This window comes from Callorhinus ursinus, unplaced genomic scaffold (assembly GCF_003265705.2).
Source record: "Callorhinus ursinus isolate GAN/ISIS: 27379988/994484 unplaced genomic scaffold, GSC_fseal_2.0 scaffold44, whole genome shotgun sequence".
Lineage (NCBI taxonomy): Eukaryota > Metazoa > Chordata > Mammalia > Carnivora > Otariidae > Callorhinus > Callorhinus ursinus.
Window position 1 is genome coordinate 12,191,661 of NW_027397106.1, and position 20,553 is coordinate 12,212,213.

The 20,553-nt window shown below is 38.4% G+C and overlaps 1 protein-coding gene across 1 annotated transcript in view; it reads right to left on the minus strand.

Moving 5' to 3' along the window:
- Window positions 1–575: 575 nt before the first annotated feature.
- PDZRN4 (PDZ domain containing ring finger 4) overlaps window positions 576–20,553 on the minus strand; it is a 351,877-nt gene continuing 331,899 nt past the window's right edge. Inside the window, exons 7-10 of the mRNA XM_025883067.2 lie at window positions 20,340–20,402; window positions 13,243–13,344; window positions 8,541–8,657; window positions 576–4,938 (exon numbers count right to left, since the gene is read on the minus strand). Of these exons, the coding sequence (XP_025738852.1) occupies window positions 3,412–4,938; window positions 8,541–8,657; window positions 13,243–13,344; window positions 20,340–20,402 (1,809 nt within the window). The 3' untranslated portion in view covers window positions 576–3,411. The remainder of the gene's footprint in view (window positions 4,939–8,540; window positions 8,658–13,242; window positions 13,345–20,339; window positions 20,403–20,553) is intronic.

Here is a 20,553-nt window from a genome sequence, read left to right on the forward strand (position 1 = left end):
AAAAATAACACTGCTTTGTGACTGACCAGATATAAGAGAAATTCAAGCAGACTTAGGTGATAAGCATGAAAGAGCAGGTGAACAATGGCACCCATCGCAAAGCAAAGAATTTGAAGCAGAGAGCAGAAGCTCATTGGAGGGATAAAAGGAATGTGTTCAGGTAGAAGATCTTGACACACCAATAAGACATGGATTAAATCAGTAGGTAGTTGCAGAAAGGCTATGTTAGAGGAGCCCTCCCTCAGCCCACGTTATGCCTTCAGAGAAGGATAATCTGCACAAAAGAAGATGGCAACGATAGCCTTCTTCGTGGCATGTAGCAAAGAAATACCCATCAAATATGCATTCCTTTCCACCCCCTTGGTCATTCACATGTGGATCCTAACATCAATTTCTGTCACATCTTGAGTATAAAAAGCAATAAAATATGGAATTTCAAAGGTATGTCCAAGTAAAATATTTTTCTTCTTTACCTTCACATATTTCTTCTGAAGTAAAATATCCCACATATAACCAATTATTTTTCTTTTCTGAGCAACAGATTTATTATTCATTTACTAAAAAAACATGTTTAGCACAAAGATAGGTTACGTAGAAAGATAAAAACATAACACTTTCCGATTTTCACTGATTTTTGAAAAACACATTTCTCAACTTGTAGAATGTATAAACACAGACATGAAAAATACCAACATCATAGTTTTTCAAAAAATTGGCAAGAACACTTGGCCTTAATAAAAATAAAATTAAACTGGTAACTTTGGAAACACTGCATTCTGTGAGATGTGTCCATGTTTCTTCTGGAAGAATCTACACGTTGGTTCCAAATCACATTTATCTATAGGAGTAATTTGAATACAGTGAATATTTAAACCCAGTTATGTCAAGAGGATAAACAATAACCACAGGCATTAGGTCAGGAAAGAACTGAGCTTTTAAGTTAGACATTCTTATTTTAAAAACTCCAGGTGCATTCATAGTAGTCTGAGTGATTGTATTAATAATGGCTAAAGTTGGAAGTGATGAAATTTTCAGTTGCCTTAGATTGCTATTACTATCACTTATCTTAAAATTTCTGAGCTTTTCATTGTATGTAATTAAGATTCACTTTTTTCCATCTATGTGACAGCCTTCAGGAGATAAGAACTTGGAAAGGTAGAAGAGTAAGGAAAACAGTAACAAAAGGACCAAGATGTGGAGGAGAGAGATAAATGAATATAATAATTTAATTCAACTAGCAGTCATTATTATTCAAATGGCATTCTACAGAGGTTTACAGAGACAGAGGGGGGACACAAGGGCCAAACTCCATGAACTCAAAATCCATGCAGGGAGACAATACATTCTATGTGTATGATTCAAATAACAGGATTAAAAAAACGAAGGCAAAACAATACCGCAGGTGCATCACAGTGTATGCCAAAATGCTGAGAAAATCTGGTGTCATCCAAAGAGGCTCCAAAGAGAAAATGTCTATGTGATTACACCCTAAGGGAAGTGTAGAGTTTGGCACAGGAACCCCAGACAGGAGAATAGTATAAGATAACTAGAGTGGAAATGGGAAGCCAGGAATAAACTCAGAGAAGACCTGAAAAGGAGGAGCAGTGGGCAAAGTGGGCAACTGAATGAAGGGCCTGGAGTATAAGGCCAAGGCATCAGAGTCTGATTCAATAGCTAATAAGAAGACACTGTTTGTTTTTAAACAGGAAAGTAGCTTCAGAAATATTCAGATGTTGTGTCTCCATTGTGTCTCCAACAATCTCTTGGGTTGAATGAAAATGTGATCAAACTCATGTTTGCATGTACAAGGCCAATTTGGCCTTTACTCTGGAGGCACCACGATTGACATATATATGGTTTTTATGATGAAAAGCTAGATTTAAAGAATATATCTGATAATCTAGCAATCTCACTTTTTCATAAACTGACATAGAAGGCATTTATTGTTGACTAGGCTGGAAATTATTAAAAAGAGGATTCCCCCAAATTTATTCCCAAATGATCAACTAAATAAATGCATGTAGTGCTATTGAGTGAATTTGTCACCCTAGAAGTCATATTTTGAACAAGTTCTAACCTCCATTGTCATGGTATTTGGAGATGGGGTCTTTGGGAAATAATTAGGTTTAGATGGAGTCATGAGGGTGGAGCTCTTATGAGGGGTTCAGTGCCCTTATAAGAAGAGACAGCAGACAGCTTCCTTTCTGTATCTGCCATCTGAGGACAGAAGGAGAGGGTGGCCATCTGCAAGACAGGAACAGAGCCCTCACCAATTGCCGAATCTGCCAGCACCTTGATCTTCGACTTCCCAGCCTCCAGAGCCGTAAGAAAGAAATTCCTATTTAGACTACCCAGTCTAGGATATTTTGTTATGGCAGCCCAAGCCAACTAATATACTTAGGGCCATTATAAACATTTTCAGACCCTTCACTGATCCCCTCTCCAGGTCCTTTCCTAAATTTTTCCTGGCTTTACCTTTCATGGGTGGCAGGAAAGGGGAGGTGAACTTATATTTATCGGATGTTTAGGTAACATCTGTTGGATGCTCTACATATATTATCTGATTGAATCCTGGCAAGAATATGTGACACAATGATCTATGGGAAGTATTTCAAGACAATTTTATTGGAAAAAAAGTGATAGAAAATGTACACATTTTATAATCCACAATTAGGAGTCTTCTAAATAGTATACATATATAACTAATTTGAAATCTGGTAACCATAGTGGACAATGAAAATAAAACATTCCTTGATAACTCTTCTTAAGGATAATCAATAATTTATTTTTTATTGTCACAATTACCACAATTATCTAGCTACATGACCAATGTCACTACATACCACAGGGAGATTGTCCACCTACACTTTACTGAGACATAGACAACGGCCATTTAGGTGTTAAATGTACAACGGGATATTAAAAAGAGGTGGTTTTTATGTATAGGACAAGATGTGGCACATGATTTATTAATGGGGTTGACTTAATACTTATTATGCCAAGAAGTAAGCATAGAAATGTTTTGGCATTGAATTGTTTTTAGAGTAGAAAATAAGTAAACTAGAGAAATAAATCCAGATCTTAACTTACAATAGATACATTAAAATAGGAAATTAATTGGCTCCTCGGTATTTTTGTTCAAGTTTTTTGTTTTCTTTCGTTTTGCTTGTTTTTTTAATATATGTAAATGAGTTATATGAATATATCACAAGTTAAAGAAAGATCTCGGCCAAAAAGAAGACACCAGTATATGAAAAACAAATGAAAAATTACCAGGTATTTTTGCTTACAAAAAATTTAAACTATAAAGAGTCACAAAATATATATAAAAACGCCACATTGAACGAGGCAATCATACTCTACCCAAACTGGTAGCACCCTCCTAAAATCAGTTGCATCCCATTCATTCAGTCATACAGTGGTGACTGACAAGAAGGCATTATGAACTCGTGTGCCATCAGGAGACTTGGCCCCGTGGGTCATCAGTTCTTGGATTGTCATCCAGTTGTCCAAAATTTTCTTGTTTCTTTTTTTCATCATCTTTTTGTGACTCAGTTCAATGATGTTGATCTCCTTCTTGCCCTCGCTGCCACTCTGGGGGCTCTCCTTAAGACACTCCAAGCGGCTCCGCATCATAAACTCCCGGCGCCTACGCTGCTCTTTGGCCCGAACCAGGTGCTGCTTTCTCTCCTCTTTGCTCCAGTAGCGGCCCATTTTCATCTCGCTCATGGTGTCGTCATCCGTCGTCATGCCACTGCGCTCCTCCTTGATCTTTAAGGCACGTTCCCTCAGAATCCGGTCTCGCACTGGTCTCTTTGTTATGTACCGTGTCCCGTCACTCCTGATTTTCACCTTCCATTCCATCTTGGGTTCTGAACACTTCTGAGACTCCTTGCACATGCTCACTAAACTCACCTGGCTCTGAGCATACTCGACTGCAGATTTCTGTTGAATTAACTGCATGTAGCTTTGATAATGCCGGGCATGCGCTGGGATATTTGCATATCTATATGAGGAGCTGTGGTAAGGAGAGAGGTAAGGGATGTGTTCACTGCTGGTTTTCTCCTGATCAGAAAGCTTGTTGCTTTCTGAAATCTTCTCCTTGCCCTCCACGCTGCAGTCCTGTTCCATGGTTTTGGCTTTGGTGGAGGTTGACTCTTTACTGCTCTGTCCGGAAGAAGACTGATTGGCGGCCATTGTGCTTCTCAGGTTTTTCTTATTGGTGAGGTTGATCACTCTTGGAAGGGAGCTGTCAGGGGAACGGTCCACAGTGAGTGGGGTGCTTCTGCAGCTTTCTGCTGTGTTGTAAGCACTAGAACTGTCCTTGTCCGACTTCTCTGGGTGTTCGATGATGTCATCTAGCTTTCCCCGTGGCATATCCATGCTGGTGTTATAATTCCGGAATCCTCCATCATGCAAAGCCCAGATGTCTCCATACTGGTCTGTCACCTTCTGGAGCCTGTGAGCCTGCATGATATTTTGGCACTCCAGTTCAATGTTTCTTAGTTCTTCATTAAGCAACTGTAGCTCGTGCTCCACACCTTCTTGTTCCCCCTGATGGCATTCTATTGTGCTGCTCGAGTAATACAGGTCATACTCTCCAGGGTTTCGAATCTTACATTTGAGCTCCAAGAGCTGTCTGAATCTTTCACACTCCTCGTCTGGGTTGCCAATGCAGTCGGAGTCAACGTATTCGCCAGACACGAAGCTCTCATTGCACTGAAGTTCAACGCTTCCTAGAGTGTCTTGGCTCTGCCCCAGCTCTCTCGTGCTCTTCAAAGACGTGCTGTTGGGATCCTCAGCTGCATTCTCCTGCTCTGAGCTCTCATCATTCCGCAAGCTTTCATCCGTGCGCCCCACCCCACTGTCCTTCTCATGGTTGTTGGAGGACGATGTCGCCGTGTCTGTTGTGCCTTCCTCTTCTTCTTGTTTTTTTGGCTGAGAAAATAAATTTGAGAGATCAAGGGAAATCGATTATTTTGGAAAAACACCAGTTGTTGCAAAACTTGCTTGAAAAAAACGATGCTTCTTGGCAAAGGTGTGGTTCCTAGAAAGCTGCTCTAATTTTAGTATCCTTAACCATTTCAGAAATAAAGGCAATTTGCTCAAGGCAACTTTTCATGAAGTGAAATAAAGAAAACCAAAACTGCTTGGAGACCTGACTTGGGGATAAATAACACAGGCCTCATTTAAATGAATGATTCTTACCTTAAGGTTCTCTGTTACTTGGGAAACTGGCATGAAGGTGTGTAAATGAGGTGACTTTATGGGTCTCTGAGGTGGTAACACACAACAGGATGAGTGAGGCACGTGGTCTAAATGGTCTTCTGCAGTTTGGAGGCCTGGAGGGCTGAAGCCGCATCACCTTATTATGAAGATTTTTTTCCCCTGAACTTTAAGTTCAAAAGAAACTTTGCTGATCTAGTAACACACTGGTAATGGTAAGCCAGACAGCACAGGATTTCAGGAATTGGTTAGTACTGGAGCCTCGGTCCTTCTCTCTATTGATGAGGAATTTTAATCCCAGATGGATTCAGCTTATTCATGACCCAGGGGGAGGTAGAAAAGGTCAGTGCCATCCCCCAGAATCAGAATTTCTTCTATGTTCAGGATGCCATAATCCTGTATATGTGTGCCCTGACCTCAGTGCGTCTCCAAATCACGTTGCTCAAAATCAACAAAGTCATCTTAGGACTGCTTTGGGTTACTTAAAAGTATTTTTCTACTCTCGACTGGTCATTTTCTTCAGAGGTGAATTTTATTCCACTCAGAGTAAAGTGACAGTTCTCATGAAAATCGGAGCAGCACTGATTGGGCATAAAATCAAAAAAAATATATTTTTGACATATTTGTGAACACACACTCATATGTAAACTTTATTCCTTGGTAGTTTATGGCTTTCATGCAGAACAATTAACTGTTGCTGTCCTAAGAGGATGCATATGTTGTTTTTTCTCTGTGAAGAGGGTAATATTATTTTTTCCTCCATCACTTATCGTATACTAGTCTACATGGCAATTTCTACATTGTATTTCCTTTACGTGTAAACTTACTCACCATTTTATGTGTATATTTTCCTCTAGCAGATGTAATTATACAATTAAATATAATTAAGCCTGTTAGTGTTAAATAAGGACAGAATGCATGAGAAAAGTTATTCTAAAACAGGTGTGTAAGAGTCTCTCAAGAAAATGGCTTTATTTTCTTCCACAGAGGCAGAACAAACGTAACATAAACTGCAGAGGAGAGAACATGACAATGTATAACATTATTTAAGGATTCCCAGTCTTTCCCTCAAATAGTTTTCCTCATTTGTTGAAAATATGCTGAGATTTTAAACATCATATTGATAAAAAAATAATGTTCTAAATAAGTAATTGTAACTAACAGTGGAGTGCTTGGTATATCTGTATGTTCCTTGCTATAAGCTGACAACAGGATCCAGTGTGGTGACCTTCACATGTACCATAAACCCCCAGAGTATATTATTGATATTGGACATCTGAGTTGATACACTACATTATTTACATTTATATTTTTCATATCTTTAATGAGCTTAAAAATACAAGAAGACTAGTTGTTTTTTTTTTTAATCTTATTTTTACATGGAGTGCCAAGGACGCAGACAAACTATGCTATGGGAGCTGCTCCACAACGTGCCAACAGCAGCCCTAACACCAAGGACAGGGTATGTAAAGTGAAACTTTAATGTGTATATGGATTTTGGTTTTGAAGTACGGATATACGTTTTTTTTTTTTTTTTATCGAATTTCCCTTTCTTTAGTCACCAGTTTATGAGCAAGTGTGAAAATAAAAAAGGGTTTTCCATTCCCAAACCTAGAATTCCTAGTGTCTGATGTAATGGCACTCTATCATTTATTATTTCCCTAAGATAATATTATGGTGACAGGCAATGCTTCTACCAAGACATTTCTAATGTAGTATTATTGTTTATAAGGGCAAAGGACTTTTAAAGGTTTCTGTACTTCTTATCATTTTTCAGTCTCATGCTGAAGAAAAATTTCCACACAATGAGAATCTAACCTCAGCGACATCTAGTGTTACCTCAAAAGACCAAGCATTTGTATTATGTCTGATGAGTAGGCAGCATTTGACACCACATCACTTCACCTGGACAGGATTTCTCCCTTCTTTCTTTATTCCAACATCCTCCTGTCAATTCTGTATCAGGTCACATTTTGTATCTAAGAGAGAAAAAGCCTGGAGCAAGGACTTTCTTGCTTGTAACCAGCAGCTGCCACCAAAAAGTATCTTTATTTGTGGCCAGCATTGAAGTCGTCCATAAAAATTTCAATCTGTCCCACCTATACTGAAAAGCAATCCCACAGTAGCAGCATCGCTCTTGAGCATGAACTACTGTTTGTGAGGTGGCCAGTGAGCATCCGTGCTCAGGACAGAGACTAGCGCACATGGCTTTGACACCGCAGTCTGCAATATAACGATTTATTTAATATATAGGCACGTGCCCATACACACACGCATACGTCTCTGTTATGGAATGCTAGCATGGCAACATATTCCACCATGCAACTTGGTAAAGTGATAGAAGGTTTGTGCTTCATGTCCCTAAGCCTTGCTGTCCAGGATATTTTTAAAACTGTCTTAAAAAAAAAACCCAAAACACCAAAAAAGCTATCTTTTAGAATGTGTTAAGGATTCATGTTGAGACCAGGGTGATAATTAACCAAATCAATAAACTGACAGCAGAAGTGTTCATAAAATTATATCAGGCAGATGACTGACATGAATTCAACATAAAAAAAATCTCGAATATATTGATCTTGTCTTTATCCCATAGGAACAAGAACAATCACAAAAGAATCCCAAGACTCAGTTTGCCACAGGCCCCTGTATAATCTTTCACTAGCAGTGAATTAATTAAGAGCAGAAACTTTTTTCATTTTAATTTGTATGCTCAGGATCAAGTGTGATACTTGGGATATATGAGGAGCTCAGCATTTTTGGCTGAATGATTATGTGACCCTAAGGCGAGATGATATCAGTGATCTCAAATAAAGTGACTCCTGTTGAAGAGTATATAGGTAGGACCACGATACCAAAAACATAAATAAGATTGATGGCTTACATCATGTCATCATCATCTTATACGTGCCTAAATATTCAAATAGACACATTAATATTTTAAATTATAAAATTAATTTTGGGGAGAGAGGTTATCTCATGAAATATAGTTTGTCTCCAGCTGGTATATTGAAAAGCAATGCACATTTTTGCTGTTAAGTTTCTGAATTAGGTCGAACGGTACCTCGGTCAACATTTGAATCCTACTGTACTCTGGCAACAATGGTCCCAAATCTTTCCAAGCTAGAAAGATCTTAATAGAAAAAAAATGTATTTATTCCCTCTGCTTCACTTGAGATGCCCATCTGCTCTAAAAAATTACCATTACAGAGGTGTTTGATCAAACTCTTTTTGTTTTTTCTCCATTTATGGTTATGTATTAAGAAAAAAAAAACTAGCAACATTTCAAATGATATAGTTCAAATCGTTGGTCCTACCTGCTCCACCTCATTGGCCGTGCACTGCATCGCTTCATTATGCTGTTCTTCCAGCATCTCCAGGTTTAACTCCTCTAAGAATTCATTCCTTTCATCTTCCAACCAGCCTTCATCCAGCTGCAAAAGAATACATTAGTACATTATATTAGGTTAGTGGGAACTCATGCTAAAAGAGGGGAACTTAAATGGCAATGCCTGACCAGTTCCTTTTATCATAATGATTCTCTTCAGAATACCAGCCTCTGATAAGTTCACCTCTCAGAAGGAAGAAAAGGTGATTAAAAAAAAAAAAAGGACTAGTATGCCTTTTATCCTTTCCTGAGACAGAGCTACAGATTTTCTCTCATAACCAAGTAGATCTCAAAGCACAGAACATTACCATCTTTCAAAATATATGAAAAGCATATTGCGTAATCCACAGCTGTCATGCTCATTACCTCCAACAGTGCCCGTGTTAAAGCACTGCAATGGTACTAATAGGGCCATGAGACAATTGGGTTTTTTTCCTTAATAACAACCCCCAATGAGACTACATACAAAGTATTCCCCACCCCCAGAACACACTGATGCTACCCTCATCCTGCTTTTTTATCTTTAGGCAGATGGCTTCCAAGTTAACAAGATGGCTGCTTGCCACAAATACAGACATTTATTTTATCTGGGGGGAAGAAAAGAAAATTCTAAGTTATTCTTCTCAAAAAAAAAAAAAGGTGATGCTATGCCATGTCTATTTTGATTCATTTTTCAGGTAGGCTGAATTACAAAAAAAATACATAGATAGATAGATCGATCGATCGATAGATAGATATATCTGTATCTGAAACATTGCATCTAAGGGGAATGGAGCAGTGTGGAGCACGCAGGGTTTTGTTTGTGGGCTCAGGATGCAAGTATTCTGGTGGGATTCTTACCCAAATTAAACTGAATAAATCTTTTTGGCTTCTCAATACAAAGTGAAGTGGGAAACCTTGCTAATATGATGAGTGTTGACAGTCAATACAGATAATTTGCCTCAAAGTGGATTTCTGGAGCTGGATTACATAAATTAGCTGTCTATGCTGATTAAATTACCTGAATTATTGTCCATGCTCTGTTTTACTCTGTGTCAAAAGAAACAGTAGCTTTCTAATGAGCCAAAATTGACAATACAGTTGACCCTTGAACAACAGCGGTTTGAACTGCATGGGTCCACTAACATGCGGATTTTTTAAAAATAAATACAGTACAGTACTCTAAATCTATTTTCTCTTCCTTATGCTTTTCTTAATAACATTTTCTTTTTTCTAGCTTACTATATTGTATGAATAGTATAGAATTCATGCGACATATAAAATATGTGTTAATAGAGTGTTTATGGTATTAGTAAGGTTTCCAATCAACAGTAGGCTATTAGTAGTTAAATTTGTGGGGAGTCGGAAGTTACACACCAATTTTTGACTGGGTGGGGACTTTGGCTCTCCTAATCCCTGCCTGCATTGCTCAAGGGTCAGCCATAGTTTGAGGTGTTTTCACCACTCAACAATGGCAAAATAAGCTCTTAAAAGTAACTGAAACTGTAAAACTTGAAAACAAAACAAACTCTGAGAGGACATTAAGTTGTGCCAGAAAAGGCATTGGCATATATGCATCATATTCCTTAATAGGAAGGTAGTTGTTAGTTTCTTGATATTTATTAAAGGCTACCTAGAACTTAAGTTATTCAAATTTGACTGAGGCCAAAAGTGTAGACACATTTATTCATCCTCATTTATCTTAATGTAGCCTGAATAACTTGAGCAAGTTCTACCTCATTGACTTTGATATGCAGATGAACTCTGAAAATTAAGCTGACTAAAAATTCAAATTCAATTTATAATTGTCTAAGTTTTACATTCTTTTTTAAAAAAAATTTATTTATTTATTTGACAGAGCGAGAGAGAGAGCAAGAATAAGCAGGGGGAGCTGCAGAGTGAGAGGGAGAAGCAGGCTCCCCCTTGAGCAGGGAGCCCAATGCAGGGCTCCATCCCAGGACCCTGGGATTATGACTTGAGCCGAAGGCGGACATTCAACTGACTGAGCCACCCAGGGGCCCCAGTTTTATATTCTTTAATCCCTTGTAAGTGTCATGAAGCTGCAAACTCCAGACTCCAAAAGAAATTACATAGAGATAGAAATGTTTACTTTTTATAAGCACACCAAGGAATTTTTCTTTAACCAGGTCAAAACAAAATATTTGCTTGCACAGATGTAGTGAATGATGGAACAGTCTTCTGAAATTTAAATGAAGGGGTGGGAAGGATAAGGAAAACAAACAGTAGAAATTAATGATTCCCTATAACTCTTTTCTTATTAGCTAATCCCACAGATCCCTGAGTTGCCATCTGTAGTCAACGTACATCTACTTTGACAAGTCTTTTGGCTGGAGGTGTACACTGCAAGTGAGTAAGGAGAGCTTCCTGCTCACTTCCTTCCCCTGTTGTATTTCCCTTTCCACCTAAACATGCATTCACGGTAGTCTGAGTTTCAGACTCTGCCACAGGCCGACCGTTCCCTGGAGCTGAGCTGCAGGAAAGGAGGACTCTATGAAACTGGGACATGTCTGCACAGCAGTGGAACCTATGTGGCATTTCAGAAAAAGGAACAATCTGCATTGTCTCAGGAGGAGTGTTTACAAGTTCTTATGAGAGCCCTCTCTGCCCCAATGTCCCAAGGGAAAGCAGACAGAATAGCAATATCTTTAATGGTCTGAAGAAGAAAATGGGCAGAAAATGAAAGAAAGTTGACAGGGAATGAAAGAAATGAGTTATTTAAAAATATTGCACTGATGTACAAGACTGCCCCCAGCAAATCAGTAGACCATTTCCAAGAATGTAGGGAGTATTTGAAATATTAAAAAAAAGAAAAAGTCTAGGAAAAGCACACAAGAAACTTCCACATATTCACTGAATAAAATTCATTTGCAAAAAATGCAATAACAAGATACATTGAAATTGATAAGAAAATACAGGTGAAATAAAGGCAAGGTTTTCTTGGATCTTTTCTTTTTCTTGCCATTTTATACCATGTACTGCTTAAATTAGATTTTTAAAATATGGTGTTAAGATTCATTTCCTTTCTTTCTTTTTCTAGAAAGCTGCTTTTCCAAAGGCCGTTAGCTCTCTTCCAGTGTCATGAGGCTTCTTTAGGATTCAAGGGGCTGAAGCAGATCCTGATTTTGACAGGACGGAGAGTATCCTGCAGTCAGACAGCCATCTTTTCTTAACTATGGAAAGGAAGTCTTGTTTGGAAATTCATCCTCCAACACTGATTCTATTAGGTCAGGAGTGTAGTCAGGTATTTGAAAATGCCACCAGTTCTACCAACCATATGTATTCTCTCAACGATTAACAGGATCTAGTCTTATGTCATTAATTTTGATTCTTTCCACAGTCCATTATAGCTGTTTTGTGGCATAGTTTAAGGAAATGCTTTAATTCTAAATTAATGAGGTTCTCTAGCAGTTACATGGAAAGGGCAGGGAAACCACATTACAACATCAAAATATCTTTTCTATGACAGGGACGACCCCTGAGTTCTCTTCAGTTTACCATGAATTTCACTAACATGTGTTTAGCCCCTTTCTTGTGTTCTTTTTCAAGAAAATGGGATCAGTGAGACTAACTGGTTTGCAAAAGTTCCAGCTAATTAGTGAACTTTCATACATATTCTGTATTTTTAAAAATTCACTCCTCAACAGGCAGTCCAGCCAGGCATATAGGCACCCCTCCTCACTCCGGAGACCTCAGGTGTGTAACTTTACTCTGCCTTAGGCTATAGCAGGCTTTATGGGAACCATTTAGAGTGGCCAAGGGCATAAAGGGAATGTACGCGGAAAGGGTGATCTTTTATAACCACTATATTCAAGTCAGGATTTGGTCTGACACTGAAATACACTTACTCAATTTAATTTATAGATAGTATGCAGTTACTGAATTTGAAAAATATCAGGTCAATAACCTGGGAGACAAATGGTGACATAAGCAACTTCACTCAAACTATTGACAGATGTATAGAAGATGACAACGTGTTGTCCTTTCTGCATTGTGGTGGGGTGGGGTATGAAAAGAATATAAAAAGGAGGACCAATAGCACTTTTCTTCCACCATTACCTTTCCTTTACTTTCATGACATCTCCCCTCTGTTAAAGATATAAACAACAACTCCTCCAGAAGCTATTCACTTGCTTTTGGACGGATAGATGTTTTTGTCACACTACACTTAGAAAAAAATTCCTTTACTACACATGGAACTGCTCCATGCTACAGAGGCCACTTTATTTGATAACATTCTAAAAAGATTTAAGTTGATAGCTGGATATGCTAAGGTTTCTCTCGTTAGAGATTCTTTCAAGATACCTTAATGTGCCAATTAAGTATTTTTAGATAGAAACCTAAAGCAAGGATCCAGACAGAAGTGAGAATCATGTAAAGTCGACCATTTTTCATTTATGAATTCATTCAAATAACTGGCAAGTGGAAGGAGAGAATAATGGTTCCGTCCTGTGTGCTTTTTTCCTTCTTTTTTTCAAAAAGATAAGGTTGATAAGGTTGGTAAGTTAGGAAAGATGGCTCTTAATTATGTTTTGCATACTTGGCTTTACCAATAGCCATGGTACTGATTTGGTATAGAATAGCAAATAATGGATGTCAAGTTCAGTCTCAAGATTTCTGATCTCTGCTCTGACCTGAATCTCTGGCCTTGCGACAAGCAGCACGATTCTCTTGCACTCATCACTAGACAGCAACGCCACTGCTTCTTCTCGATTCTGGACATCTTCCCCATTTATCTAGAAAACAAATGAAAGTGGCACATTAGTTTCCATTTCCACAATGCTGCACACAATAAATGGCAAATATCAGCTCATTTATGGTGAATGTATGGACAATGAAGCTCGCACAATGGGCTCATCTTCAGCCCCTCAGTGGTAAGTGCCTTCACTCAATTACGCGCTTACTGTAAGAGCCATATCGATCCCTGAAGGATGGCAGACATCAGAGGAAGCAGTTATGTTCATAAATGTCCAACCTGCACCCTGGCAACATACATCTAGCAACACAATTAACCAGCTCCTGACAGGTGACGTTCATCTTTCTCCGCTCAGAGTAATGGAAGTGTCACTCTGAGATAATAGTGCTGGGGGAAGCAGGACTGGCAATCCCACAACTGAAATCCGTCATCCTGCATGCCTGCTATGAGCCAATTAGAGAGCTACAGTATTATCTCTCACCAGGCAGTGCTCTCAGGCCACTGCTGATTGCATTTTCATTTAATCATCTCATTTTGTCTGGGTCTGACTCAGTTGGCCTGATCACTCTCGGGATATCTTTCAGTGCTTCACTAATCAAAAGAAGGACAGTTCCTCAGTAACATCCTTATCAATACTCCAGTTCTTTCTAAGATTTGTCCATTTCCTCAAACAACAAAACTAATGAAGTATCTTACAGCTCATCTTTTAAGTGTACTTAATTTAAAAAAATTAACAGAGGAAAAATGGCTTTTTGCAAGAAACCAAGCTTCAGTAAACTTTTGATTAAAAAGACTCTGGTGGAATTCAAAATATATCTTTTTTCCTTTTTCTCAATTCTATGGACAGAGCAAATAAGTATTTTAAGCTACATTTTCATGTTCAAATGTATTTAGCTCTGAGTTAACTGAACTTCTTTCTTTGGATATTTTTATTTGTTTTGTTTTATTGATTGTTCAAATCCATGGAGACAATGAGGTTTTTGATCATAGTACAGAATCAAAATATGCAGAAAGAAATTTCAATTAAAGACATCAAGTAATTATATCTAAAATGAGTATTAATTATTTTGGGGCGCCTGGGTGGCTCAGTTGTTAAGCGTCTGCCTTCAGCTCAGGTCATGATCCCAGGGTCCTGGGATCGAGCCCCGCATCGGGCTCCCTGCTCCGCAGGAAGCCTGCTTCTCCCTCTCCCACTCCCGCTGCTTGTGTTCCCTCTCTCGCTGTCTCTCTGTCAAATAAATAAATAAAATCTTTAAAAAAATTTAAAAAATAAAATAAGAATTATTTCAATAAATTAAATAGAAAATGTGGCTGTACTGACCAATTTTTCAATAATTAACATCTTTCCCTAAGGATTTCTGCTGAAAAGCATGAAGTGGACTGCTGAGATTTTCTTCCTGTGGATCTTTGGGATTCTGGCTGAGACATGAGGGCAGATATAATTACTGAAACAAGCCCAGGAATCTCAACTCTGGACCACAATAAATGATCTTTATTCCTAGACTCTTATCACACATATGGAACACAAAGAAAGCAAGACAATGCATAATAGTCAAAGGGAGAAGTCATACAACAATATGTTTTATTTTCTTACTCTGATCAAACGAATATCACCCTTGTTTTTCACTTATATATGTAGACAGGAAATTCAGCTTTTACAAGTTTCAAGCGCATTTCCTCTTTTGGCAACTCACAATAAAATTCATCAAATTAGAAAACAGAAGCTATGATTCCAAAACAGGAACTAATGACTGGAAAGGTTATTTGGTGGTTTTTCATAAATATACATCTGAAAAGCTATTTCTGTGCTGAATCCAAGGCTTTTTCTCAAATAAAGATAAATTGGCAGTGGTGGATTCCACTACACCCACCCCCCCCCCCATCCCCAGTGAAATGTAGTTTGAAAATAATGACTTGAAAATGTTTACTTTCTGTGAGCTTTGGGGGCTTATGTTCATTTCACAGTAATTCTTAATAGTATATCTGCAGTGCATCTATTTGTCTATCCACTATGGACCTAATCGTCCATCCTCCCTCCACTATCAGGCATGCTGAATCCTAGGAAGAGTACGTTGGATGCTCTCAGACGTGATTCACCTTTTCTGTGTAAAATCTAATGCTCCCTGCTTTTTTCACTCAAGTATATACATCTAAATTCTTCATCTAAATTTCACTTACCATTAACCTAAATACTCTTCATTCATGTTTATTTAACGTTACTATTATGTTTCCTATATTAAAGTGCAGGTAATAGTGCTTTTCTCAGAGTGTTCGTGTAATGGTTAAATGAGTTAATAATATGCCTAGGGTTTAAACAAGTGCCTGGTATCCAGGAAGTGCTCTGGGTTGGCACATGGTACTGTTGATATTTTCGTTGTTGTTAGTGTTATTATTACTACTACTACTATCATTATTTATATTTATATTTTAATCCTCAGTAAAGATTTTTTCTTCTAAATAAAGCAAATATAGTAAAATTCATGCACAATAATTAAATCCATAGTAGCAAACATGGTTCTACTTTAAAAGACTTCTCTCTCATATGTATTTTTAACTCTTCGAGAAGCATCAAGAAACAACATGGTGTGTTTGATTTGCAGTCCCATTAGATTTGGTATTCGTCTCTCTCCTCTGTGAACTCCACATGACCAGAGCTATGGTCTCCAGTCCCAGCATTACGTCCTTGTCCTGGAAGGACAGATCCCATGTTGTAGAAACACATTTCCATTCAGAATCCTATGTGGAAGGAAATGAATTCACCACAGAGGTCTGGTGTTAAAATGTAATTTATTGTTTCTTTTTCAAAATAAAGGCCACTTTAGCAAACTGGCTGGTAGATCCTATTGAACTCAAGACATTAGTCTGATACCCAGAGTGATACTGGAGCAAGAAATGCAGCCCTGGGTTTCAGCAAAGAATAAAAAGTTTTGAGGAATGGAATCAGATAGAGCTTTCAACCTTCATTTGCTCTTGTTCCTGAAGGATGTCTCGTAGCTACAGGATTGTTTGTGGGAAAGCAGTTTGCTGTGCCTGAAAACACCAGGCAGACATAAAGGCGAAGGACCCAGAATCACTCGGAGGAGATAAATGAGTGAGTGCATCACCACAGTTTAATGGAAGACTTTAGTTTTAAGAAAAGAGAAGGAAAGAGAACCAGGAGAAAGGCAACATGTAACTTTTGTCATAAATGAGGGAAAACTGCACTAGAGAATATGTCTTGTCTCATTCTCTGTGCATGGCTGTATGTAAATATTGATTTCAAAGCAGATATTGCCTTGACTTAGGAGAGATTTGTGGCGTTACAAAGATAAATCAGCCAAAATCTCACTTTAGGCCCAACCTCCTGTATGTGCATATGAGTGTGTATGTACGTGTGTATGTGCACATATGCGTGCTGAACCCTAAAAGCCTAGAAATGGTTTAATATAGCTTTTTTTGCATGAATGTGCCAATTTTTAGATTTCCTATATTGATGTACCAGAGGTGGGTGGGCAACTAAAATTCTTGGCATCTGACCACCTATGGAATTTATTTGAAAACCCAGGAACCTAAGGCAAAAGAGGCATGATGTATTTTAAGTGTGCTTATATTGTAGTGTGGAAGGAAGGTAAATAATATACAGAGATACAGAGGTGGACAGAACAGAAATGGGAGGAAAACAGTTATCCAAAGGGAAGAAAAGAAAAGTGTAGGAACAAATGCTGGAGACAAGTTTATGCGTAGGGCAGAGAAAAAGAAAGAAAGCTCAGTAGGAGTCTTGTTGTTCCACTGCTTGAGGTTTTGCAGGGTTTTGTCAGGGAGGGAGTAATCCTTAGGAACATGACTGACTTTTTTGGCCAACATGAGATTAGGCTGCTGACATGGAATACTGTATGCTTACTATCCCAAGGAGGAAGTGAGAATATAGCCCTCTGATCATGGATGTATGTGGTCTTTAACTTTTCCTTGGGGCTCAGAAAAGCCCGCCTTCACTTAGCATTGCAATTTTGTGAGAGGACTTCCCTACATGAATTCCCGAGGCCACATCTGATACCACAAGCTTGTGGCAATGGCACGGTATATAGAACTGTCAAGCACTTGCAGGGAAAAAAGCACACGAGAATTAGAACGTGTTCTCATGAAATTGGGTCATGGTTTTTCTTCTGTACAGTCTCTACCTTGGGCCAATCTAGTGTGAGTACCTGTGTGCGGGTGGTGTCCCTGGGTGAGGTCACCTAACAGACTCGCGATGTACTACCTTTAGAAAATTTTACCTACACTATTAGGAAAGGACCATAGAAGTACTCTCCTTAGGTCATCATGAACAGGAAATTAAAACCACAATGGCTCTAAAGAGATTCATTTAAATAAAAGCCAGCCAGGAAACTCTAAGGATAAGAAGTAAATCCTCTCTTTCTCCCCTTCTCATCTCCCTGAGACAGGAGTCATTAATTGTTCATTACAGGGTATCCCATAATCTCCTCATCAGCCATATGGGAGCTATTTGTCTATGGGTACGATTTTGTCACAGTTTTATTTAATATAATTTCACCATCACCCTTAAGACTCTTTGTTTCCTATGTGTGCAAATAGACTTGAATTCTAGGCTTTTTAATGTGACATGTATTTGTTCATTAAGTGTGACATATTTGTCACTGAATATAAAGTAATCAGGCAGACAACAGCATTTTGTCAATCCTGCTGTTGTTTCTTCAATGAACCAGCTCCATTAAGGAATGCCTTATTATCCAGCAAATATTTTATCTGAAAACTTTATCTGCCTCTAATATAGCCAAGAATAAGGAAGTAGCAAAACAGATAGTATGTATATATGAAAATACATATATTTTATTTCTATCTACCTCTACTTGTAGAATTAATAGATGTAATTTTAATGACTGCATTTGTAGATTTAGCTTATGGGAAAGTGGTTAGCTGGAAATTAGGGAGGGGGCCAGTGAGGCTGCAGTAGAAGGTGTGAAATGTAGAGAGGAGATGGTGAGAGAAAGAAGTGACAGCTGGACACAGCAAGAGAAAATGACAAAAAATACACGCAACACATCGGAAAATGTGGCCAACTAGGGTGATTTCAAATTGGGGCAGAGAATCTTCCAGACCTTTTAACCATTTAGTATTTTATTGTATTATAGCATCATGTAATGATTGCTGGGCACAACATGACCTTGAGCATCATAAGAAGGTTACATTCTTTTCAGTTGAGTATATTCAAATGTAGAGGTTAATAAGGTGAGCAATACATTTATAATTGTTTCCAAATCAAAATAGTAATAATAATAATAATAATAATAATAATAATAATAAAATGTGTTTGAAGCTTTCATTATCTGGATGATACACAAAGATGGTACCCTTGTTTTTTAATGAGGCTAGATCAGTAAAGCTTTATTGCAGATTTTATTAATTTATCCTATCGCTCTCTCCACTGAATACCTCTGTTTCATTCATTCATTTATTCATGTATGATTGAGAAAGACACTGAAAATATGGTAGCAAACAAGACTATGCCTTGGTTTCCTGATTCACTCTCCTTTCCCCTAATAGAGCCAATGACACAGTCCATTCTGTTTAACTACAGGTCACCACTTAAGGAGCTATAGAAATAGAAGTCATATAGTCCTGAAGTTTTCTAAAAATTAGTAGGGCCATGAATGACCACTAATTCAGACTTTTTTATTGTTTCCTAATTGGAGTCTTAGGAGAAGGTCCTTGATGAAAAAGGAGTTCCACAGCATCTAGCTAGAGAAGAGAAAGGGTATGAAGAAGAGGTGTGAATCAGTGAGTGGAGCCCTGAAGAAAGGCGAGGAGAGCAGAAGGCTGGGCAGGATAACATTGTGGTATGGGCCCCAGGCGGTGCTGGCACACCGTGATCATGACAATGCCCCACTGCCTTGTCATCATCTGTGTGTCCACCTATCTTTCTAATTGCATGGGGAGTGCCCCAAATGCTGGATGGCACCTTGTCTATTTTTGAAGCCCTGGTCCTAGGCAGAGTGTCGAATCTATTCCTGTTGAATGCAAAGCAACATTCGTCAGGCATTCGCATCTAGGAAGGAGAAGTGGGAACTGTGGGTCTGTCACAAAGTCTAAAAGTTATGCAGAATGTTTGAACAGTGGATAACTTCCTCGATTTGTCTTCTGAGTCATCTTCCCAGCTTTGTAGTTGTGCGATCTGCAGTAAACTCAACCCTGAAGGACCTCGGCTCTTATTTTGGGTTAATCTGGACACACAAGCTGGGGAGCTGTGTGTCTTTCTGCAGCACTCTCTATGGGAAAAGACTCAGAGGAGATAGAAAGGGTCAAGGCAGGTATAGGAGAGAAACTTTGGCATTCAAGGTTAGTCCTAATTTGGCCTGGAATTCTTTCCAGCTCCACATCCCCCTGATGTTCTGCTTATCATCTTGCCCATTAACTTGAAATATAGTCAGTCTCTACATTTTCACATTTCCATGCGGACAAGAAAGCATTTCCCTGCCCCCCCCCACCTGTCTCCAGCCATTCAACTGTAAATAAATCAAATTTCTTCAGACTTCTAGACTTTCAGGTTGTCATGGAACATAGGAATCCACGTTTACCTAATTTATTCTGGAACAGGCAGCAGTAACATGCTGCTGCCACTGCCAGTACTGCTGGAAGTTAATGTTTGTTACCTACCATGCAGGGTGCTAAGCATATCACACATATAATCACATTTAAGCTCTGCAACAATATGTCTTATTATTGCCATTTTTTAAGATGAGGAAACAGACTTAGGATGAGAGGCAAAGTAAGGTGGCCGAATAGGTGGTGGAGCTGAAAGGTGAAGCCGAGTTATCCAAGTCCAGAGATTATGCCTTAATCACTAATCATTAGCCAATAATTCTTGATGAATAATACCATCCTTGCTTAAAAAATTTTTAAACGATAGCTTTTTGTTTTGTGGATGTTATCATCTAGGAAAGAAAAATGCTTTCCTCTGACACTTTCTAAAAAACTAAATAAAATTTGAAACTATTGAACAAATGGTAGGAAACTAAAGGAAATGACCATGCCACATACTTGCAAAATCCGATCCCCTTCTCGAATTCGGCCATCTTTGGCAGCGATGCTATTTGGATCTACCTGTAATGGAGAACACATAACATCTTTAACTGGATATGCAATATTCCCCCAGGAACTTAAAAATATGGTTTAAAAAATATTTTTAGTAACCTGGTTCAAAATTCTTTACTGATTTATAGAATGCGTGCCAAGGTTTTCTGTAAAAAAAAAA